General features: G+C 42.4%; 1 protein-coding gene across 1 annotated transcript in view; it reads right to left on the bottom strand.

The window, feature by feature from the left end:
• Positions 1-4,403: 4,403 nt before the first annotated feature.
• The window catches only part of LOC105357917 (uncharacterized), a 37,476-nt gene continuing 16,945 nt past the window's right edge, over positions 4,404-24,934 (bottom strand). The window contains exons 2-6 of the mRNA XM_023963547.2: positions 23,449-23,549; positions 21,947-22,073; positions 21,607-21,723; positions 11,487-11,949; positions 4,404-8,417 (exon numbers count right to left, since the gene is read on the bottom strand). Of these exons, the coding sequence (XP_023819315.1) occupies positions 8,101-8,417; positions 11,487-11,949; positions 21,607-21,723; positions 21,947-22,073; positions 23,449-23,549 (1,125 nt within the window). The 3' untranslated portion in view covers positions 4,404-8,100. The remainder of the gene's footprint in view (positions 8,418-11,486; positions 11,950-21,606; positions 21,724-21,946; positions 22,074-23,448; positions 23,550-24,934) is intronic.

Below are 24,934 nucleotides of genomic sequence, written 5' to 3' on the forward strand. Positions count from 1 at the left end.
CACTCTAATAAAGAAATAATACACAAAACACAGAACAAACAGAACAAACCAAAACCAAATACGGCCACAGCCGTAACAACGTAAGATGATGTGTTTAATATGTTATATTCCTCAATCGACAACCTACATTGTTTTGAAGCTCCTCAATTTCGGTAATGCTAAAGCTAACGCTAGCGCGAATTAGCGCCGAAGGCTAAAAACAAATGCTAGATATTACATCAAAAAGCAGTGACTTCTAACCGTAGTCATAAGTTATTAACACATGTTTTAAATGTGTTTATATATGTAGGGACAGACGAGGATGAGGAAAATCTGATCCATCTGTGGATGGAGAAAGATAGCCTGTTTGTTTTCAGGCAAGCTTGTGCTGGATGGGAGTACGAGATCCCACTTGATCATGATCAGATTTGTCTTTATTTGTCAATAAACGGTTAATCGTTGTCATATTGGGGTAAAGGTTTTTGTTGAAAGAGGAGAGGAGAGGAGGAAAAAGCAAGAAGGGAGGAAGAGCGACAGGAGAGTCTGTTAAGCTTACTTTAGTTGAAAATATTGTTAAAAAAATGTAATGTTGCCGTTGTTTTTCCAATTTATTTAATAAATGCATGAACAAAAATGAATAATTTACATGTTTTATTTAAATCTGAGCCATTTTTAACAATCTCAAAAGGATTTTCATATAAATATCAAATGTACATATTTACAATTTCGTTTTATATGTTAACATTTATTTTTACACATGTTAACAATAATTGTGGTCCTCCAGAGTCATGTGTGTCACAGTTGGAGCTGAAAGTAAGGCAGAGATTTGTCCTCGCAGACGGACGCCACTTTGCTCGTCCTGCATGTCCCTGGTGTCGTCCTGCTGTGGCTCAACATCTGTGGTTCCAAGCAGTCTCCTTTGCTGATGCACAGATTGTGCAGAATTGAACTTAAGGCAATAATTTTCATTGCAAAGCTTGGTTTTACTCCCAGTGCCCCCAGAAATATTGCTCTCCTCCTCATCTTTAAAATGCCAAATTCTCTGTCACCACCATAGACCGTGTTCTGGAGTGGTGCTGGTTGTAACGGGCCTCAACCGCATTCCTCATGGGTTCCCTGTAGGGTGTCAGGAGCGTGATGGGATATGCAATGCAGAGATGCCCACCATCACCCAAAAGGATCCTTCATTTACATAAATTGGGCTTTTACGTAGAACCTGTGAATTATGGACTGATCCTGGATTCCCAACAAAAATATTTATAAATTTGGGATTAGAGTCACATACAGCCTGTATTTGAATGGAATAAAAAAGCTTCCTGTTAAAATAACAAGCTGCATTTTATTTTAGGGCCTTTATTCTTATGTGGCAGCCATCGATGCTCCCCACGACGTTTTGGAAGGTGGAAGACCAAGCAAGCTGCTAAAAAACCAGAGGTGACTAATGGCAGTTCATTCCCACTGGGAAGTTGGATGACCCTGCTCATCAGCTGGATGATGCGGTCTGCCGTCCTGTGGACAACGTCACTCACAGTGGACCGTGTCATGTCAAAGGCCCTGGCTACCACACTGTAAGATGTGCCACACGCCAGCCAGAAAAAAAAAACACCAGGACCTCAGTCTCTTGTCCCCCCAGAGTGTGAGGAACCCCGAAGCTGCTCCACCAGATGCTTGATGGTCCTGCCGAAAATCCGGTCTTGTGTCGGGCTGACTGTCAGCGTAAAGGGCCAGGACAGAAACCTTTATGTTTGCAAAGCAGTAGAGACGTGGAAGACCCTGTAAAATGGAACATTAATGTATTTCATTGAGGAAATGAAATCTCATTTTTTGAATGTTTCTATTTATTTTTGATGTCTTACATTTTAGTTTATGAAGTATTTTTAAATGCTGGAAAATATCGTTTTTCTTTTTACTGGGTGAAAAATGAAAGTATTTAATAAATGAAAGTATTTTTGTTTTAAACAAGTGATATGGTTTAAAACTGAATAAAAAATACTAAATTTTGAATTCACAAGTTTAACTCACAGGTTGTTCATGTCTGGCCAGGGCATCCAGAGGAAATCTTCTGAGACGTCTGCTTCTCCTCCTTGCTGTCCTGTGATGCTGCATATCTGCTCGTTTTCAGTTTGATCTCACAAAAAACGGTTGAATTATTGCCAACAGGAACACGGACAGCTTCATATTCAAAGCTATTTTCAGTAAGTTAGAAGAGAAAACTACTGAAAAAAATGCTTCCTCGCAAGAGCCCGTAAATCGTTCAGCGGCACAAAAATAAACATTGCCATGGACTAATGACTTGAGGGTTTATTTCTGAACAAATACATTATATCAACACCAATGTGTTTGTAATTTTATTATTTATAAATCAGCCACGTTTTCCATGATCAGAACACAGCAGATTCATAAATAGTCTTTGTAAAAATGTTCATATTTATTATGTTTTTACTTTGGAAAATAGGTGTCATTCTCCGCGTTAAATACAAGTAGTCCGCCTCCAGACCAGGTGGTGGCGGTAATGCGCCACTTTGTTTCCGTGTCAAGCGCCACATGAACAACACCCAAAAGAGAAAAGTAGTGAGCACGGGTGCCCGAATTGCTTTGAAAATTCAGAGAACTATATAGTGCCGCACTTTATAGGGTTTTAGTAGTTAGGGATTAGGGTAGGAATTCGGACACAATTCCGGTTCTTCCATCCACCATTGTCTCCACAGTGTCCAAACTCGCACTGACAACAGACTTCGCTCTCTTGACCAGTCTGTTCATTTTCCTGAAATTTTTTTACTTTCCCTGGTCTCAATAAAAATAAGAATATCCCAAGCTTCAGGAGGTCCGAGAAGGCTGCCTCCCCACGCCACAGTGGCTCTCCGTCTGCTAGCCAGCCACCCAGGGGGGTAAGAAGCGAACCAGCTCAGCTGCCCAGAGGCCGGTGTAGCAGATGTGATCGCTCCAGCCCCATGGACCCTGGGACAGGCTGGCAACCTGTCCAGGGTTTATCCCGCCTTCACCCCACAGTAGCCTAATCGGGCTCCAGTAACCCTACATGGCAAACAGAAGCCTCCATATTGGATTTGTGTTCTACCCACTGATTGAGTCACTGAATGTGTTACATGCCCAAAGCTGAGTCCCTGATTGGATGGGTCAACCTTGCCAAAGTTCAGGTTTTTTAACTCTGGCTGCGCCACACCTGTTCACACCGGGACGAATTTCGCCGGCGATTTTCGCCGACGTTTAACGCCTCGTGACTAAACAAAGGGCACCAATGAGAGTGTGCACACCGACGCGAAAAAACGCCACGCGCTAAAGCGTCAAAAAAAAAAAAAAAACGCCTCGGGTTCGTTTTTTTTTTTCGACGCGATCTATTCGACCAATGAGAATGGCGCTTTTGCACACGTGTCTGGAGCTTCTGAAGTTACAGTAAAACACAACTTGGGGGCGCTCAAACACAAAACTGCCTTGCTGAGCACAAATACCAGCGAAGAAGATAGACGCCAAGTAGCGTCTACGCTGCCGCAAAGAAATAATGACGGACATTCTAAAATATCCCCTTACCAAGTACCAGTTGGAGCTACTGATGCTTGAAATATTCATGTTTTCTTTGTTTTATTCTGACAAGCGCGTAAATACTTGCTGTCTTCTTCTGAGTGAAAAGCGACTTTAAGAATCGTAAAGTTGCGCAGCGCCACCTTGTGTACAGGAGTATTTCTGTTTACATTAAGCGCCATCTAATGTCAGGGAATGAAATTGCATGTTCGCTCGGCTCACCTTCAGCGAAAATCGCCTGGGTGTGAACACAAAAAACGTGGCGAAAAACGCTGGCGAATAACGCCTGGCGAATATTCGTCCCGGTGTGTACGGGCCTTCACGCACAAATTGTACCCTGACACTGAAAACACGCTGCTGCCACTCTGAGGTGCAACAGCCAAAGGTCAAATCACTCTGCAGGACCTCGAATCATGTGAGTGTATTGACCTAACATTGAACCTTGAGGCCCCTGATGCATAAATCGCATTAGGTGTGAACGCAGCTGTAGGTTGTTGACCTGTTGTAGTGGACTCTCAGTTCTGCAGCACAGGTATTATGCAGCTTTGGAGACACTTGGTCAGGACAGAAACCTTCCTGGCAAGGAATCTTTGTGGTTTTGTCCTCACCTAGTCCACGCTGATGGGTTTTTTGGAAGATGTAACCATGTAGGAAACATAACAATCTGCTGCAGAGCACAAGGGAGAAGGGAGATGAAGAATAACAGGTTGATGATAATGGCCGGGACATGTGGGTGCAACTTGTTGAGAGGTACAGTGGGTTAAAAAAGTATTTAGTCAGTCACCAATTGTTCAAATTCTTCCACTTAAAAAGATGACAGAGGCCTGTAATTTTCATCATAGGTAAACAATGAGAGACAAAATGAAAAAAAAGAAACTTTGACCGTCTTATCTTAAAGAATTTATTTTCAACTTATGGTGGAAAACAAAAATGTTGTAAATAACATAAGTTTAATTCCATACTTTGTTGTATACCCTTTGTTGGTAATGACAGCAGTCAAACGTTTTCTTTAAGTCACAAAATTTTTACAAACTGTTGCTGGTATTTTGGTCCATTCCTCCATGCAGATCTCCTCTAGAGCAGTGATGTTTTGGTATATTCCTCCATGCAGGGGCCTGTTTCAGAAAGGAGGTTAAGTGTAAACTCTGAATGCGTTAACCCTGAAATCAGGGAAACCCTGGGTTTTCCGTTTCAGAATGGGAGGTTTGTTAAACCAGAGAAAGCAGAGTAAGTCAAACCCGTTTCTGAAAGAGAGGTAACTTATACTCGGAGTCAGTGTCCATGGTTACTTACGCTGTGAACCTAACCTGGTCGGGAGCAGGTTTAATTCTCTAAACTCAAGGTTTCTGCCGGTCCCCTCCCCTTTTTAAAGACGAAGCGGTATTTGTCGCTTTAACCTTCATTGCCCAAATTTCCGTCACACAGAGACAAGTGACAAGAATGGCTTGTCTTTTTTTGGAGGACCCAATAGACGAGGAGGCTGCATTATTTCGTAGAAAATTATATTTACCTTGTACGAGGATTTTGACTCGATTTTTTGTCATTTCCCCATACGTTTTTGTTTGAGCTTTACCGTTTTTCGGTGCAGTCAATTACATATATACAATGAAAACAACATTAGGTATTGCTAGGTAGATGTTTCATATGTCAAATATTGTCAACAAAGCCTACATCCATGACATACTCAAATTTGACCTGATTGAATTATGTTTTTATACTTCATTTTTAGCTGCTGCCATGTTCTTTTAATTCCTGCAGGATTGCATCTAAATGAAAATGAAATCAGGGACATTGAATTAGATTAATGTAACGATTACTTTTTGGAAACACAATTTGCTAGCACTGCTTACTTTCTCAATCCCATATAAACCTATACCAATGGATCAATACAAGGGTAGACAAAAGTTCACTTTTAAAAACACAATTGCATGTATTAATATTAAACTGACCAACGTTTGCAAGAGGGGAAGGTTAACAAAAAAATTCCTCTAAACATTACCGACGTTAAATGCATTTTTCCCCCAGATTGGTTCTGTACACTATGCAGCATTTCATGCAATTACACCAGGAATAACACTTCAAAAGTACACCTAAATATCGCCATTTTTATTTCATACCTTAAGCTATTTAAAAAGTTATTACAGCCAATATTTTATAACAATGATTTAAATGCAAACTTACGCATTAACTTGAGCAGCTATGTTTTCCCACGCTAACTGTCTCTGTTTTGCAGATGCAGCCGTGTTGCTTGTCTTCTGGAATATGTGTTCATATTCACTGTAACTCTGCAGCAGCACGTCAAGTTCAGCTGGCGAAAAATACGCAGACCTCTTTTTTTCACAGTTGCCATGGTGACTCGTAATATCTGCGCTCCATTGATAATGGCTTCTTATAGTTGTGGTGCACACGTTTAACTCCGAATCAGTCCACTCAGAGTTGATTGACCTAACTCCAATCAGCTTCTCTGAAACAGAAAACTCAGAGTTGTTAATCTCTCGATTGACCAACTCAGAGTTCAAGTTTGACCTCAGAGTTGGTTGAACCTCCTTTCTGAAACAGGCCCCAGATCTCCTCTAGAGCAGTGATGTTTTGGGGCTGTTGCTGGGCAACACAGACTTTCAACTCCCTCCAAAGATTTTCTATGGGGTTGAGATCTGGAGACTGGCTAGGCCACTCCAGAACCTTGAAATGCTTGTTATGAAGCCACTCCTATGTTACCCGGGCAACAGTGTGTTTGGGATCATTATTAAGCTGAAAGACCCAGCCATGTTTCATCTTCAATGTCCATGCCAATGGAAGGAGGTTTTCACTCACAATCTGACGATAACTGACCCCATTCATTCTTTCCTTTACACGGATCAATCATCCTGGTCTCTTTGATGGAAACAGCCCGGAGCATGATGTTTTTTTGTCTTTTTTATGTATTTTTATGAATTTTTGTAACTGTTGTATTTACTTACTTTAAAGTTTGTCTGTTTAGCTATTTATGGTTCTGAATTTCTTTGTATTTATTTATTTATTTATGACTCTTTAATTTATTTAGTTGGCTGCACGGTGGCGCAGTGGTTAGCGCTCTTGCCTCACAGCAAGAAGGCCTCCAGTTCAAGTCCCGGCTGGGGGACATGTAAAACACAACATTTGGGGGCCTTTCTGTGTGGAGTTTGCATGTTCTCCCCGTGCATGCGTGGGTTTTCTCCGGGATCTCCGGCTTCCTCCCACTGTCCAAAAACATGCTTCATAGGTTGATTGGCAACTCTAAATTGTCCATAGGTGTGAGTGTGAGAGTGAATGGATGTGTGATTAAGGATATTCCACCCTGCGGCAGACTGGCGACCTGTCCAGGGCATCCCTTGCCTACGCCCAAGTGGCCGGGATAGGCTCCGGCAACCCCGTGACCCCGAAAGGGAATAAAACAGTTAAGAAGATGAATGAATTTATTTAGTTCTGAACACACAGCATGGCTTCTACCAGCCATTACAGCATTAGTCGTATGTTTTTTTGTGCAAAAGTCCTAACAAATGAATCCATATGCAGGCTTTTTGTCATGGCCTTCTCATGAGCTAAAATAACTAAATTTGGTTTTCTGGAATGTAGTATGGTGCTGCAGAAGGGGATAAGAACTGGAGACAAAGTAGAGAAAGAGCTTTCACATGTTGCAGATGATCCACCAATCACAATGGAGTATGTACATACCATGGAGCTGAGGAAAGGCATTCTCATACCCCTGTAGATATTTGCAAACAGTGGAGAGGTCTACAAACTCTACATTGTCATCAGCATCAGTCTTTTTGAACTCTTTTTTTTTGTCACTGTCACTTCCTGCCATTTTCTGCAGATGATTTCACATGGGAACCTCCAGAAAAGAGGGAGATTGAGGTTGAAGACAATTAACTGCTTTCATGAGGTAGAGATTGCCTTTTGAAAATCTTGCCAAATGTGAGTGTGTGATTGTGGCCCAGCGTCAGACTAGCGACCTGTCCAGGGCGTCCACTGCCTTCGCCCACAAGTAGCTGGGATAGGCTCCAGCAGCCCCATGACCCCGAAAAAGATCAAACGGGTTTAGAAGATGAATGAATGACTTGCAATTAATGAGCTGACGCTAAATTATAATTCTTCCTCACACACACGAACTAAACCTGACTTTCAACCTCTCAGCACACTCACATCACATTTTTCTTTTCCCTGATCGGTTTCCTGATTGGCCAACCAAAACTTTTTAAAAAGTTTTTATATTAGTTTCCCATCATGTCATGGACCTTCTCTGAACAAATGGGCGGGGCAGAACATTACGTGTAATCACGCACATCTGATTTAAGAATGGTGTTTAGAAAGAGACCCCTGCGTGAAAACACCAACACTTTTATAAATCTGAAAGTAGTTTTTTTCTCATTTTGGGATTTGTGCGTATGTCATGTTTGCTGAACTATGTGCAAAGTTGTGGAAATGGGGCCCCTGGCAGCTCTGCTCAGGTTGTGGTTTAGCACATCTCCTGCTGGGCTCACAGTCTGCTGCCAGATCATTTCTGTTTCTGATCCAAAATGTTCGCAGTTTGACTTTGAACAAGATCTTGATGTACAACTCCAACTAAACTATGCACTCTTTTTCCTTCTGACCCCCCTCCTCTTCTGATTCTCCCTTCAAGTCCATTTGACTCCTTAGACCTGCATGGCGCCCCGCAGTGGTCAGGTTCCGCCGTCTGCGTGCAGATGGAGCAGATTCCAGGAGGCTCTCATCTGAGCTGGACTTCATCTCTCTGAGCCTCCTGTCTTTAATTGGATGCTCCTCCATCTTCTCTGTGGGCGTGTCCATCCTCTTCACCAGATCCCTGAGGTCCCTTTCATCTTCATCTAAGGAGCTCAAGGTTTGAAGTGCTGCATCGCTCCCCCTGTCATTCCTTCGGACTGTAAAAATATAGATGTATTTGGTTTAGGTCAATTGATTTGATTTGATTTTTGATTTTATTGATTTATTTCAAGCATTGTAGTCAAAGCTATAAAGAATTTACACATATTTATCAAACTCATTAAAGATATGATGAAATGCATAGATTAAAAAGAAAATAAAACAAAACAAAAATGTCACTTAAATCATATATGCTTAATTAAATACAGTGATCATTAACTGAAGTATAAGTAGAGTTTGATTTATTGCTTGAAAAGGAGTGGGAAGAAGCAAGCTTATATAATCCCCCCCCTACTGAGTTCATTCATTTGATAGTTTTACAGAGTTTTAAATCCGGTTCTGATCAGATAGATTCTCTTGAAGTAACTAAATCCAGTGCCTAGAAATGATTGATGATCTTCAGAAAACATTCGTTCATGATTTCAGTAAACAGTAACGATACCGATATGTAATAATAATTAATTATCATTACAACACATGATAACATCAAACCAGTAATTATTGCTACACATTGCAGATCAAGTAAACAAAATCAAAAGCTTATTGATTGATTGTAATTTAAACATTTCAGTAATCATTATTACACATTACAATGTAAAACTCAGTGGTTGTAATTAAAAGAGCTTTGAATATTTAACCACAATCAAGTTCACACATTTATTCAAACACCTGTTGATCCTTAAATCCTCTTATCTTTATATCCTGAAATCAGAGTTTCTTTATTCATTTTCTTGAATATTGGAACATTTGAGCGCAGACCATTTTTTATGGATTGAGGTTTTTTGGAGGATTTCTACTGTTGGTGTTGCACAAAATTAGGGAAATGCCAAATATTTTTGGAGTAATCCCACTGATGAGTTCTATGATTTAGTCTTTAATGTTTTATAAGACCTAAACATATTAATCACAATAAGTTTTATTTTTTAGATCTAATCCCTCTGATATGTTTCACAAAGACACACACAGGACGTCACACATTAAGAAATTATTGCTAAAAATGAAGCAGGAGTCCAGCTCCAAAAAAATGCTCTTGATTTGTAATTTCTTATTAATATTTCCAGGCTTTCTTTGTTTTTTGTCCTGCAGCATGTTCATATTTGTATAATTTTGACAGAATATATTTCTATGGAGAGCAAAATATTACAAGTTATTTCTGGATTAATGTTCCTGTTTTTATTTATATTTATGTTCAAAAAGTTCAGTTTAAAAGGTTTAAAAGTTTAGCTTTAGTGTGTTCAGTAAATGTTTCTCTTCTTCAGCCCAAAACCTTAAGCGTGTTTTTAACTTAGGCCCCTGTGTGACTGAGTTTGACCCCCCTGTAATACGAGTCTAGAAAATTCATGCATTTTTTGAGTAAAATGGCTAAATAGAAGATAGGGAACACAACAGGATGTTGTCAAATTTTGTATGTGTGTGTGTGGGGGGGGGGGGGGGGGCTGGTGGGTTTACTCGCCCAGGGAGTAAGTTAGTGTAGAACCGCCACTGTTGAATGGTAGCTGGCTCTGTATAAAAGTTGCGCAGTGTAAAAATCTACAAGGTCATACAGTTTTAAAAGTCTTGATTGATAAAATAGATTGTTTGTATGATCAAGATATCCGGCTTTATGTACAATTCTGACGGCTCGTTTTTGAAGTAGAAAGAGAGGATGTAGTGAACTCTTGTAATTATTCCCCCAAATTTCTATACAGTAGGCGAAATATGGTAATATTAAGGAGCAGTACAACAAATATCTACTGTTGTATCCTAATATATGTTTAGATTTATTTATGATTGAAATACTTTTGGAGACTTTAGTTTGTATGTGTCTGATGTGAGGCTTCCAATTTAGTTTCTCATCGATAAAAACCTCTAAGAATTTGATTTCTGTAACACTTTCAATTAAGACATTATTTATTTCAATTGAGAGCTCTTTATTTGCATTGTAGTTTCCAAAAAGCATCACTTTGGTTTTATCTAGGTCCTAAGATAATTTGTTGTAATCCATCCATAATTGTATTTTGTTTAACTCTGTGTTCACCACCTTGATAAGTTCCCTATGTTTGTCTGTAGAATAGAATATGTTTGTGTCATCAGCAAATAATATGAGTTTCATAAGCTTTAAAACATTGAATATATCATTTATGTAAATATTGAATAGCAGCGGGCCTAGAATTGATCCTTGTGGGACACCACAACTTATCTCTTTGGTTTCTGATGTATATTCATCAATCTTGACAAATTGTTTTCTTCCCGTTAAATAGCTTTTGACCCAAGTTAACGCTAGTCCTCTTATCCCAGACCCTTTCAGTTTGTCAATTAGGATTTCATGATTGAGAGTCAAATGCTTTTTTTAAGTCAATGAAAATTCCAGCTGCATATTTCTTTTTGTCCAGAGCATTTGTGATTTCCTCCACAGCATCAATGATAGCCAATGAGGTTGATCTATTTTCTCTAAAACCATATTGGTTTTCATTTATAATGTTATGTTTTTCAATAAATAAAGCTAATTTATCATTGAATATTTTTTCTAAAATTTTTGAGAATTGTGGAAGAAGAGAAACAGGTCTATAGTTTGTAAATTGGTGTTTGTCTCCACTCTTATAGATAGGAATCACTTTGGCTATTTTCAATTAAAAACTTCTTTTCTTTTCTTTTCTTTAATCCCACCTCTCTGTCTGAAGGGGTGGAGGAGATCCTCATTCTCCTTTAGGTGACAAGTTTGCTAAAATGGTCATTCCTGCGGTTTTTAGGAACCCCAAACCAAAGCTCCTAACTTTTTGGATTACTGTGTAGTTTCAGAAATGGTATCTAAAAGTTCTCAATTTTATTCGGACATTTGTTCTCTTCAGCCCTTTTATTTTAATGGGGAGAGGGGCGATTAACAGTTGAGACCAGGTTTCAATGCAAACATCACGCTGCTTCAGAGAAGATGTTCTTCTGAGGTAAACCCACGTTCAACAGCCAACAGAGGTATAAACTCTGATGATACTTAGGTTCTTAGAAATCTCTTCTCCTTCAGGAGTAAATATCTGGTAGTGTGGGGGCTGCATCTCCAAAGGGAATGAACGGAGCCTGAACACAGTCTTTACCTGGCTGCTGCTGCACCTCTCCAGGGAGCTCTGCAGAGAAGCGAGGCCTGGCCAACATGGAGCCTGTGTTTGTTCGTTGCCCAGCTCTCAGGGTGATGTGCAGGGAGATGGCTTGAGGGCCGCTGAGCACCTCATTTGCCCTTTCTTCATTCCCGTTGCAGCAACTGCTGCCATTTGGGTCTGGTGGAGGGGTGGTCCCACCTGTGCAGATGTCACTACTGTCCAGGTCTTTGCCTGGCTCGCTTACATCCTCTTGGCTGTGGACCACAGCAGCATCTCCATCAGATCTCTCAGAACTGCAAAGTGCTCCCTTACAAAGCTGTTCTTGACGCAAAGGGCGCCCCCTAAAGGCCAGGTCAGGATAAATTCTCTGCATCTCCATTATCGACTGATCTGCACTGAGGTAGCAGCGCTGAGACTTGGGCTGAGGTTTCAAAGGCCAGCTCTCCAAAAACTTGGATGCCTGTCAAGAAGAAGCAGAAATCTGTTTACACAAATATAGCCAGGGCAAAACTGTAAGTTGACTTTAGAAATAAGACGCCTGTAATGAGAAATTCCAATCTGCATTTATTAGAGTCAAACATTATTTAATCTGGAGAATGTTTGTATGCAACGCTGTTTTATTCAAACTTGTTACTTTGAAAATTTCATCAGGACTGTTCTTGGTTAACTTGGTGGCAGGGACAGCAGTAGCATTATCTTCAAGCACAGCTAAGTTGGTTTTATTTGGGACACTCACCACTTGAGACTTGAGAAGCGCATTCATGGCATGGACACAAATTTTAATCAACCGGACAGAAGAAATAAGGGGCCATAGACAAAGAAAACATACTGTAGAAACAACGCCTGAACATACAGCCTGTGAGTGTGTGGAACAAATGCACAAATATGAGACAAAGCTCACAGGCATGGAGGACCCTGCGCAAAGAGTCAACTTCCTTATGTTTAATTTGAAAAAGGGGCAGAAGGTGCAAATGCACTGAATTCCCTGAGAGGAATTCTTCCCAAGTGGTTCCCTGCCTTTCCGACACCTGTCCAGAGCTGATGAGATGTCCCCAACTTGGACGAGAGACAGAACCCCACGCCAGCGGCAAATCCCGCCCCCTACGCCCGCTCATAGTCAAGTGACTTCACTCTACGGACAGAGATCCGATTCTCAAGGAATCCAGGAAAATGCACCAGAAGTTTCAAAAATCCAAATTAAATTTGCTGCCGATTACAGCGAAACCACCGCCAAACACTGTAAGTCATGCTGCATGGTGAGGGATGACGCACAGAAAAAGGGATTCCAGGCGTTCCTTCTGTGACCTGCAACGATTAAACTGACAAAGGACAACAATGACTACGTGTTTCAAGAAGCAGGTCAGCAGAAAACTTTAGCTCAACTCTGGATAGAACAATTGATGAGATTATTCTTGCACAGACCCTGATGATACGGACGGACGCTTGAAGGTGTATGTGACTGCATTCTTTGACTGTGCTCGTGCTGATCAAAAGACTATCTCAAAAGTATGTTAAATATACATACAAATAACCAGTGGCGCCACCAGGGGGTGGCCAGGGGTGGCCACGGCCACCCCTCTCCGACACCTGGCCACCCCAGTGGCCACCCCAGTAGCCACTATAAGCTGTGGTAGCATCAGTTGTGCGTTTCATCCCAAATGCACAGCCAGCAAGCGGCAAATCGCTCTGATCACCTAAACCGGCCCACACCCCCTCCCCTCCCTGCTTTCTTTGAGTGCGCAGACATCTACAGAGGAGCCGCTGGACGCAGAATGAATAAGACGCGTGGTTCACTTCCGCGTTCGAACCCTCAGATCCTCCGGGCCGGTCAGACAAAAGAACCAGTCTCAGTCACTAAAGATAAACTTTCTTTATTACTTTTTCCTTAAGTCCAAAACGGCGACTGACCGCGCGTGTATGCGCTCCACACCCTCACACGCGCTCTCCCCCCTCTCTTCCTGCATCGCGAGCACCGGTTTCAGCACGCACACACACGCGTGCGCGCGTTCACACAATCACACATCCCAAAATGCTACGTTTCTTTTCCTGTTAAATATTTTCCGTGGGTCTTTAACAATCTGTTTACTGTACTTTAGATCTGTATAGATAGATAGATAGATAGATAGATAGATAGATAGATAGATAGATAGATAGATAGATAGATAGATAGATAGATAGATAGATAGATAGATAGATAGATAGATAGATAGATAGATAGATAGATAGATAGATAGATAGATAGATAGATAGATAGATAGATAGATAGATAGATAGATAGATAGATAGATAGATAGATAGATAGATAGATAGATAGATAGATAGATAGATAGATAGATAGATAGATAGATAGATAGATAGATAGATAGATAGATAGATGACTTTATTAATCCCACAATGGGGAAATTTCATTTATCTGTGGCAGCAACACGACATTCAGAAATAATCTATATAATATTACATCAATAAAGGACATCACAAATGACATTTATATTAAATAATTAAAAATATCACTAAAATTATTATGAAAAATTATTATCAAAAAGTAGATTCTTATTAAATAAAGAAATAAATATTAAATAAATACAGCTGCAAAGGTGTAAAAAACATGCGGTCTGCAAAACATGTAAACCCAGTGTGCAAATACTTGGTGCAAATACGCCACATCATCAGCGGCGGTGGATGGATATTAGTAAGTAAAAAAAGGATGTCCCTGTCACAAGCCACTCATTTTCATGGCACTATTTAAGCACTGGTTGTTGTGTTACCGCAACATTTTGATGTGTTTTTGTTTCCACAGAGTTACCTATAGTCATTAGTTGATGCTTGTGTCTGTCCATTTTCAGAGAATGAAGAGAAATTCAACATATATTCTTATTTTAAGAATAAAAGTGCAGCAGAAGGAGTGAAAGAGATGGTAGGGGAGCAACAGAGGAGTAGTGAGGAGGAGGAAGATGAGACAGAGCAGCATGAATGACAGAAGAGAATGAGGAAGACAAAGATGAGACGGCATCAGAGGAGGGACAGTCAGCATCATTGGTCTGAGAAGCAAGGCACTACTCAGCATAAGCAGGGGCTCCACCTGTTCCTGGACCAACTGGTGAAGTTAGAATTATGTTACCCTAATAATAAAAATGTTTCATGATTATTAGTCTGAATAGAAATGTCAACAGATATAATTAATAATTAGAAGGATATTTTTATTATTATTTCAGAACAACAGATTTCATTTTTTGTTTATTATAGATATCTCTCAGTCAAGAGACACACCAAAGCATTAAATATAAACAAAAAAATAAATAAATATATATCAGTAGTAGTATCTACTAATGGTATCTACTAGTATCTATTAGTTATTATACTAGTAGTATCTACAATAAGTTCATGTTCTACAAAATATCAGTAGGCATTTATCTTTCTGTTGGTTTTCTAAAGGTTGTTTTACTACGTTTGGTAGAATGAATTTTAAAAATATAGCTCATGGTTTTTGTGTGCCACCCCAAGATTTAATGTGGCCCCCCACTGGCCACCCCCATGAAAAATTTCTGGAGGCGCCACTGCAAATAACATAACTATAAACATTAGTTTATTTTCACTTTTGAATAATTTGTTGAAACACACATTGAACATAAATTTCTTCTGTCCTGTAAAAGATACACAATGTGTAAGAAAAATAAACCAGACTACTGTTCTAGTTCATTCTCTTTAGAAAAGGCTCCAACAGGTCTTAGGGTCCACTTTATTTGCAACTGGGGGTTCTCAAGAGTACAAGTTGCACTTCTTTCCCCTCTGGCATTCCAAACAGGAAGTACCTGCTGGCTCCAAGAAGCCAAAATCCCACAAACTTCTATAGAGAAAGAAACAGCTGTTATCCAGTCATTCTGTTGGTCAAAATAACCATTCTTGATCTGATACCTTTCTTAATATGTTCCTGCTAATCCTCATTTTTTTCATGAGATTTCTTCTTTATCACAAGTTATTCAAGTTATAAACTGACCTCAGTAAAAGCATGTGGTGCCCACTGTCTCCACCTCGAATATTTGAATGACAGATTCTCCCAAGCCACTTTCAGTCAAAGGAGGGGTGTGGACTACCAACAAGCTCACTCATGATTGGCAAATGTAGTTTCCCTAAAAAGGTGACTCAGATCGACTCAGGCTATGTCCGAATTCCCGCCCTAACTACTAAAAAAACGATATAGTGTGGCACTATGTAGTGCCCGGAATTTGAAAAACTATTCAGACCCCATGCTCACACCTCTTTTTTTTAAACGGCGGATATGATGTCATCGATTTCACAAAGTTAAAATCTAATTAATATCAGCGTTTTGCAACTTTATGAGTCCACTGTCTTCTGAAGATTAAAATGTTGATGGTTTATTAAAAAAATACATTTTAATACATTTCTTGGGCAAAAATTGTTCCAAAGCAATGCATTGTGGTCTATATTCGCCGATCTAGTGAGCATCAATGCACACTGGTTTTTCGCAGAGACCTCTGGGAAATTTCTAGGGCACTTGATTTTGGAATTGTAGATTGGGACAGCATTAAAAATGGCAAACGCACTACATAGTGCACTACATAGTGCACTATGTAGTGGTTAGGGAAGGAATTCAGACACAATCTTAGTCAATCAGTCCAGATTTGGCCTAATTTTGCGATGGGTAAGGCTGTGGGTGACGTCACACCATCTCTGTTCAGTGATAATACACATGTCTAAGATTGAAGCCTGACTGTCAGTGAGTTGTGGCACAAGCGCACATTGTGGGCGGGTACAGAATAATCCAATGATTTCTAATAACTATGTATTTCTTTTCTTTAAAAGAAAATTTAATAAAAGTTATCAAGTCCAGTTTTCACAGTACTATAAAGAGTTATTTTTAGAAGTCCTGGTCTTCTTCTCTCCTCTTCTTTTCCATCCAGTCCAACAAAAAAAAAACTTGTGTGTCAGAAGATTCATAACCCCATGTTGTAACACTAAAATAGGTCTAACACAAGTGGCATTCAGATCTCATCTATTTGCTCAGCTGTTGGAAAGGAAAAGTAAAAAATAACTGTGCCAGTGCCACCTCCTCACCAATCAAAGGCTATTAAAATACATACTGTGCAGGCAAACTACCTGTTGACACCTGAAGCAGACCCAGACCACATTGCACTTTTGTGGAAAACAAAACAGAAAGAATGTACTTGCTCACTTTGTAACGAGTTTGTGTTTAAGCAGGACTTTTTTATGTCTTATTGCCTGCTGTCTAAACTGCTGTATTATAATGTTTACAAAGAAAGCTGGGCTTGCCATATTGATTCATAAGCATTTTTATAGTTTGTATTAAGTTGCATTTTGAAATCAGATCAACTACCATAGGAAATGTTAAAATAAAAACATTTTTGTTAAATAGATTCTGTCATTTGATTCAGAATCAGAATCACTTTATTACAAGTGGAAAATTTGTTTAAATTTCCATCCATCCAACTTCCTCCGCTTATCCGGAACCGGGTCGCGGGGGCAGCAGACTGAGCAGAGATGCCCAGACTTCCCTCGCCCTAGCCACTTCCTCCAGCTCCTCTGGGGGGACCCCGAGGCGTTCCCAGGCCAGCCAACAGACATAGGCTGCATTTACGCTGCAGGTCTGGATGCCCAAATCCTATTTTCTGACTATATCCGATTTTTTTGACAGCCCGCTTACATCATCTTTTTAAAGTGACCCGTATCCGATTTTTGCATTACATTAACCCTTGTGCTATCCTAGGCACTTTAACATTGGGAGTTGGGTCATCTAGACCCACTAGACAGTGCTCTGAACCTTTTTGTTTGAACCCTGTTGTTTTTCCTCCTACAGAAACCATATTAAAACAAAAAATATATGTATCTCCCCCAACGTTTTACATTTTCACACATTTTTGAAAATGCTCCAGGGAGCCACTAGGGCAGCGCTAAAGAGGCATGCGGCTCCTGAGCCGCGGGTTGCCGACCCCCGGTCCTGACCCACTAGACAGTGCTTTGAACCTTTTTCTTCAATGATTTGTGATCTTCACTGGTGTCCATAGATTACATGAAATCTTTCCACCTTTATCCACCTTTGTCGTGGTACGGAGAACACGTCAATGAAAGGGTTGGGTCATCTAACATAGCACAAGGGCTATACAATGCTGAAACTATCAAACATAGACGTTCTGAGGACTACGTAACGTAGCAGCATTTCCGCCTTCCGCGGATCTGAGCACTGACCGCACGGATTAAAAAAATTATGAGCGAGCAGGCCCTTAATAATAATCATTACAGTAATAAAAGCACATTTAGAAGATGCTTGTTGGTCCAAACGGCAAATGTTTTGCATGGCGAGAAAGAAACAAGCAAAGTTTGTTTCTCCCCCCTCCCCTTTTTGTTGTTTCTTTTGTGTGACTGTGGCTGTCATGGAGGCAACGCAGCGACGGAAGGAGGCGTTGCCTTGGGCGCTCCTGGATTAGGCAGGCGCACGAGAGGGGATGCGCTGGAGAGGAAGAAGGAGGGCTGCTCGGCCGGCTTATGTGCTCTCTCTGAGTTTTGAACGAGGGAGTGTTTGCAGACGTTGTGCTGTACTAACAGTTTGATCCAAGCAAAGAAATAAACGGCTTCTAGCCTCTTCCAGAGCAACGGTGTCCCGCTTGATAAGTTACAGTTTGCGTCCTGACCGGGACCGCACCGGGAATAACAGCGGTTTCCAACTACAGTCTGAAGCCTGAGGCTGAAAGGTAACACGCTGATGGGGTTCCAGCTGTCCTCCAACAGCAAAATCAACGCACAAAAGCACCTATAATAACTCATGTGATCTCAGTTGGTGGTGTCCTGAGTTGACGTCGCTGACGTACGACTTGCATTTACTGGGGAATATCAGATTTGTCTGCTTACATAGCACACGCAAACGCACGTATCCGATTCATATCCGATTTATTTCCACATATGAATGAGGCCTGAATCCGATCTGAGAAAATTGGAATCCATGCGGTTTTTTCCTGCTTACACGTTCACCGGTATATCCGATCTGTGCCACATGAGAGGAAAAAATCGGAATTGGGTCACTTGAACCATGCAGTGTAAATCTGGCCCTAGCGTGTCCTGGTTCTTCCCCGGGGCCTCCGCCCAGTGTGACATGCCCGGAACACCTCTCCAGGGAGGCGTCCAGGAGGCATCTGGACTAGATGCCCGAGCCACCTCAACTGGCTCCTTTCGATGTGGAGGAGAAGCGGTTCTACTCCGAACTCTCCGCGGGTGACCGAGCTTCTCACTCTATCTCTAAGGGAGCGCCCAGCTCATTTCAGCCGCTTGTATTCTGGATCTCGTTCTTTCATGAAGCCAACAAGACAACATCATCTGCAAAAAGCACAAAGGAAACTCTGTGGTCCCCAAACCAGACCCCCTCTGGCCCCTGGCTGTTTATAGAAATTCTGTCCATAAAAACTATGAACAGAACTGGTGATAAAGGGCAGCCCTGCCGGAGTCCAACGTGGACCAGGAACAGGTCTGACTTACTGCCAGCTATGCAAACCAAGCTCCTACTCCGGTCATACAGAGACCGGACAGCCCTCAGTAAGGCTCCCCGCACACCATACTCCCAGAGCACCCTCCACAGGATACCACGGGGGATGCGGTCGAACTCCTTCTCCAAATCCACAAAACACATATGGACTGGATAAGCAAACTCCCAAAATCCCTCCAGCCCCCTAGAGAGGGTGTAGAGCTGGTCCACCGTTCCACGACCAGGACGGAAACCGCACTGTTGTTCCCTGAATCTGAGGTTCAACTATCGGACAGACTCTCCTCTCCAGTACCCTGGCATAGACTTTCCCAGGGAGGCTGAGGAGTGTAATTCTCCTGTCGTTGGAACACACCCTCCGGTCCCCCTTCTTAAAGAGGGGAACCACCACCCTTGTCTTCCAGTCCAGTGGTACAGTTCCAGACTGCCACGCGATGCTGCAGACACGTGTCAGCCAAGACACTCCCACAGCATCCAGAGACTTGAGGTACTCAGGGCTTCATCCACTCCCAGGGCCTTGCCACTGAGGAGCTCGTTGACTACCTCAGTGACTTCAGCTTGGGTAAAAGACAGCCTCACCCCAAAGTCCTCGTTCTCTGCTTCCTCAAAAGAAGGCGTGTCAGTGGGATTGAGGAGATCCTTGAAGTATTCCTTCCACCGCCCGACAATGTCCCCAGTGGAAGTCAACAGCTCCCCACCTGCACTGAAAACGGTGCCTGTGGAGAACTGCTTACCCCTCCTGAGGCGCCAGATGGTTTGCCAGAATTTCTTTGAGGCCAACCGATACTGTTCCTCAATGGTTTCACCAAACTCCTCCCAGGACCGAGTTTTTGCAAGCCAGCCAAGCCTGGTAGGACTCTTTCTTCAGCTTGACGGCATCCCTTACTTCCGGTGTCCACCACCGGGTTCGGGGGTTACCGCCGCCACAGGCACCAGAGACCTTGCGACCACAGCTCCAAGAAGCAGCAGAAACAATGGAAGTGGAAAACATAGTCCACTCGGACTCAAAGTCCCCAACCTCCCTCTGTACCTGTTTGAAGTTCTCCCAGATGTGGGAGTTAAAGACTTCCCCAACGGAGAGCTCGGCCAGACGTTCCCAGCAGACCATCACAGTACGTTTGGGTCTTCCAAGTCTTTCCGGCCTCCTTCCCCGCGAGCGAATCCAACTCACCATCAGGTAGTGATCGGTGGACAGCTCTGCCCCTCTCTTTACCTGACTGTCCAAGACACAGGGCTGAAGGTCGCCTGAAACAACTACAATGTTTATCATTGACCTCATACCCAGGGTATCCTGATGCCAGGTGTATTGATGGACACCCTTGTCTTCTAACATGGTGTTCGATATGGACAAACTATGACGAGCACAGAAGTCCAATAACAAAACACCACTCGGGTTCAGATCGGGTGGGGGGGCATTCCTACCAATCACGCCCCTCCAGGTGCCACTGTCATTGCCCATGTGGACATTGAGGTCCCTCAGGAAGACAATGGAATACCCCGTTGGGGCACTTACCAGTACCCCTTCGAGAGACACCAAGAAGGTCTGGTCCTCCAAACTGCTGCTCGGCCCAAAGGCCGAAACCACAGTTAGATACCTGTCCCCCAGCCTGAGGCGGAGGGACATGACCCTCTCGTCCAAATCTGAAATTTAATTCAGTGTGAAAAGAATTGAAGATCTTATTTATTTCTTTTGGCCAACTTGCCCAGCCCTACTTTTATGTTCTGAAAGTTTCTGTTTGGAATGTTTTAGGCTCCCAACAAGGGAGACACATGTAACACGTTTTTTTTTTAGAGTGCAAGTTAACCTAAAGATCATTTGACTTAAAGCTTAAGGTCTAAACAAAAAGGAGGTTTGTACTAATAAGACATCATCCATCAAACTTTGTCTTATGGATTTTCAGTGTTCATCCAGAAACAACCTAATTAGCTGACAGCATAGAAGGAGACCCCCTCACATACACTCTTCTGTTTTTGCACATGGAGTAAAGACCTCGAGGAGCAAACTCCCAGAGCTCCAATCTTGCAACATGTCCAGACAGACACAATTTCATCACCCTCTCTAAGTCCACTACACACATTTCAACCACATGTTCCACTCCAGAGACCCTCCAGATCCTACACAGACCAAACCACATAGCTTCCCTTAAAAATCTATGGTTCCCTTTTATACTGCTATGATTCATTCATCCCTTAATCCATTTCGGCCCTCTCAGGGTCATGGGGTTGCCGGAGCCTATCCTGGCCACATGCGGGCGAAGGCAGGGACAGGTCGCAGGGCCACAAACCCATGCACACTCACATTCACACCTTGGGACAATTTAGAGTAACCAATTAACCTATGACGGTGGGAGGAAGCAAGAGTCCCTGCAGAAAACCCACAAACACACATGCAAGGGGAGAACATGCAAAGTCCACACAGAAAGGTCCCCCATTGATGTGTTTTAGGTCCCCTAGCCGGGACTTGAACCCGGGGCCTTCTTGCTGTGAGGCAAGAGCGCTGTCCACTGTCCCACCGCTGCTATGACACTCATCATTATTAAAATAAAGTGAGGGGTGACCCTCAGCCAACAAGACCATCATCCTTTTTGTTTAGCAGTTTTCTCTTTGTACCTCGTTTTTATCACGCTCAACGGTTTTCTCCTCCTCCTTCTGTTCCATTGTGTTCTCCTTTTCTCCTTCCAAAGGTTTTGTGGACTGCGCTCTTCTTTGAAGAACATCTGACCAGTCCTGCAGTGGAACATCAGAACTGTCACATGCAGTTTGGGTAAATGATGGTAAATGGTAAATGGCGTATACTTGTATAGCGCCTTTCTTCCTACAAGGACAAAGCGCTTTACAGTCACAGACCCATTCACCCAGTCACAAACACATTCACTCACACATTCACACTTGGGTAAATGATTTGTTACCTGAAATGTTTTGGCAAACACTAAAATGGAGGGAATCATACCTTTGGTCCCAGATGATCTTTGGCAAGTAGCTCCAACAGGTGACTACATTCCATCCTGGCAAGTAGCAGCTCAAAGCCGAGCACCAGTGCTGCATCTGAGCTGACCTCCATATTCAGTCTGAACTCCCTAAAGAAAATAAAGTAAAAATAAAAAAAAGAGGAAAATGCAGAGCAAAGTCATCCTGCACTGCTGACATTGTTTTGCACGTCCATTTGTAATTATCCTGTACATACCAAGGGGCAGAAAAGTATTTGTCAGTCACTACTTCTGCAAGTTGTCCCACTTAAAGATGAGAGATATCTGTAATTGGTAAACTCGAAATATGAGAGACGAAATGTAAAAAAAGAACTCAGGAAATCCTATGGTCTGACTTTTTAAATTGCAGTGTGCAGTCAGGACCATAAATATTTGGACATTCTTTCTAATTTAGTTTCTGTACATTACCACAGTGAATTTTAAATAAAACGACTCAGATGCCATTGAAGTGCAGACTTTCAGCTTTTATTCCATGGGTTGAACAAAAAGATTGCATAAAAATGTGAAAAACTAAAGCATTTTTAAACACAATCCCTTCATTTCATGGCCTCATAGGTAATTGGACAAATTAAATAACTGAAAACCAAATGGTCATTCCTAATATTTGGTTGAAAAGCCTTTGTTGGCAATGACAGCCTGAAGTCTTGAGCTCATGGACATCACCAGATGCTGGTTTTCTCCTTCTGAATGCTCTGCCAGGCCTTTACTGCAGCGGCAAACAGTTGCTGTTTGTTTGTGGGCCTTTCTGTCTGAAGTTTAGTCTTCAACAAGTGAAATGCTGCTCAATTGGGTTAAGATCAGGTGACTGACTTGGCCATTCAAGAATATTCCACTTCTTTGCTTTAATAAACTCCTGAGTTGCTTTGGCTGTATGTTTTGGGTCGTTGTCCATCTGGATTATGAAACGCCGTCCAATCAGTTTGGCTGCATTCACCTGGATCTGTGCAGACAGTCTGTCTCTGAACACCTCAGAATTCATTGGGCTGCTTCTGTCCTGTGTCACGTCATCAATAAACACTAGTGTCCCAGTGCCACTAGCAGCCATGCATGCCCAGACCATCACACTGCCTCCACCCTGTTTTACTGATGATGGAGTGTGCTTTGGATCAGGAGCTTCTCCATACTTTTCTCTTGCCATCAAAATGAATGAGTTTAGAACAACCTTTTCTGTGGATCTAAGCTTTTATTTTGGAATTTCTACTTTGAATGTGATGGATTTGAATGTGATGGATTTGAAAGTTTTTGGGTGTTTTTGTTTTTACTGTTTTCATTTTTAAAGGTGCCTTATTTTAGTTATTTTATTATATGTCGATCTCAGCCTTCGCATTTCATTTTCTCATGGAAGTAAGAAAACCGCATAAATGCTCAAGTCCTTAAATAGGTGTGTCCTGGCAAAGCACCCCCACAGGCCCAACAGCTTGTTCTCTGTAGTACAGGTCTTCTTAGATTTTTCTTCGATGCTCACTCTTCATTGTGGGGCAGGTAGCCAATAAAGGCCAGAATTGACTGAAGGGTAGACATGCTGAAAACCGCCAGGAGACAGTAGACAAATGGCCCCGTGAAGGTCTGAAAGACACAGAATCCAATTTATTAACCTGAGGACATATGTTCACTCTGAAATGCTTTAGACATGAGAACTTTATTGTAAACATCACAAACATGAAGGGAGCACTTCACTTTAATTGATGATGTGAAAAGAGAATTTTGAGTCTGCAAGAAAACAATTCCATCTATAACTGGATCCACAACCGACCTGCACCTGAGAACTGAGAGGATCTTCTCCTAAACAGAGCAGATCATTAATGACTGAAGAAACTTCACAAAGATGAGACACTTTGTATTTTGGAATGACAACCTTTACTGTGATGAAAAATCACATACAGTGGGCGGAGTAAAACACGTTTAACTCCGCCCACGTTGAGGCACGCCCCTGTTTAAACACTGCAGCCAGGTGCTTCTCCCCATAACAGACTCTGGTCCGCCTTCACAGCTGCAGACACGCCCCCTCCACGTGTTCATGCTGTTCTCCTCCTGCCCGCACGCACAAGTGTTCAAGGCACCACGTCAATCTTAGAACATAATAGAATGGATGGTGAACACGGCGGGAGGACTTCACCCCAAGCAAGACGAGTCGTGTTTCGTATTTGCAGCAATCGGAAAGAAAATGCGTCATGTAAACACGCCGTTTGGAATACTTTGCCTCGGTCAGACTTGTTCGGGTCAAAATTTCTTTCCGATCGAGATAGCTGGGTTATACCGATCGTTGTTCCTGTAAACAGTCATTCCGATCGTGTGTCACTACTGATCTGGTTTACGTCATGCATAGATGGTGTTTCGCTGAGAGAAAGCTTTGGAGCTCATACGGGACCGACCAGCTGCTCTGCGGACGCCCCATGTAAGCGCCGCTCCACTCTCGCCCCGCTGGCTTTCCCCTCTCTTTCACCCCTCACGAGGGAGATGCGGGGGGGTGCGTGTCCGCTGACGTCTGGACCCGGCACCCGAACTCTGCGTTCGGGCTCCGGTGCCAGTGGACCGAGTGAACCTCTCTGAACAGAGCCGCTGGATTTATTAATGTGTTTGAGGGGAGGATGCTTTGTTACATGTGCGTTTTGTTATTCGGAATTCGGACTGCGAGCCGAACCGCCGCTCTGGGTTAGCGGCTGGCGGACTCGCGAGGACAGAGCAGAGCACACAGTGTGTGTGAGCTTTTCAGAGCAGAAATGCCGCTCAGTCCTTAGAAACTGTTCAAAAAATCACATGGAATTGTGTTTCTAGTTGTGCCCCGACAAAATAAAGGCTGAAGTTATTCCCAGACATTTACGTGCAGCCAGGATGCAGATTGCAGCATTTCCCACATGGTTTGTCCTGGATTTTGTGTCCATGATCAAAAGGCTAATGTTGTTAGCTCGTGTTGTTAGCCTCTCCTAACACTGGGTTTTTCTTCCAGCTCC

Source organism: Oryzias latipes, chromosome 15 (assembly GCF_053564925.1).
Source record: "Oryzias latipes strain Hd-rR chromosome 15, Olatipes_Hd-rR_3.1".
Taxonomy (NCBI): domain Eukaryota; kingdom Metazoa; phylum Chordata; class Actinopteri; order Beloniformes; family Adrianichthyidae; genus Oryzias; species Oryzias latipes.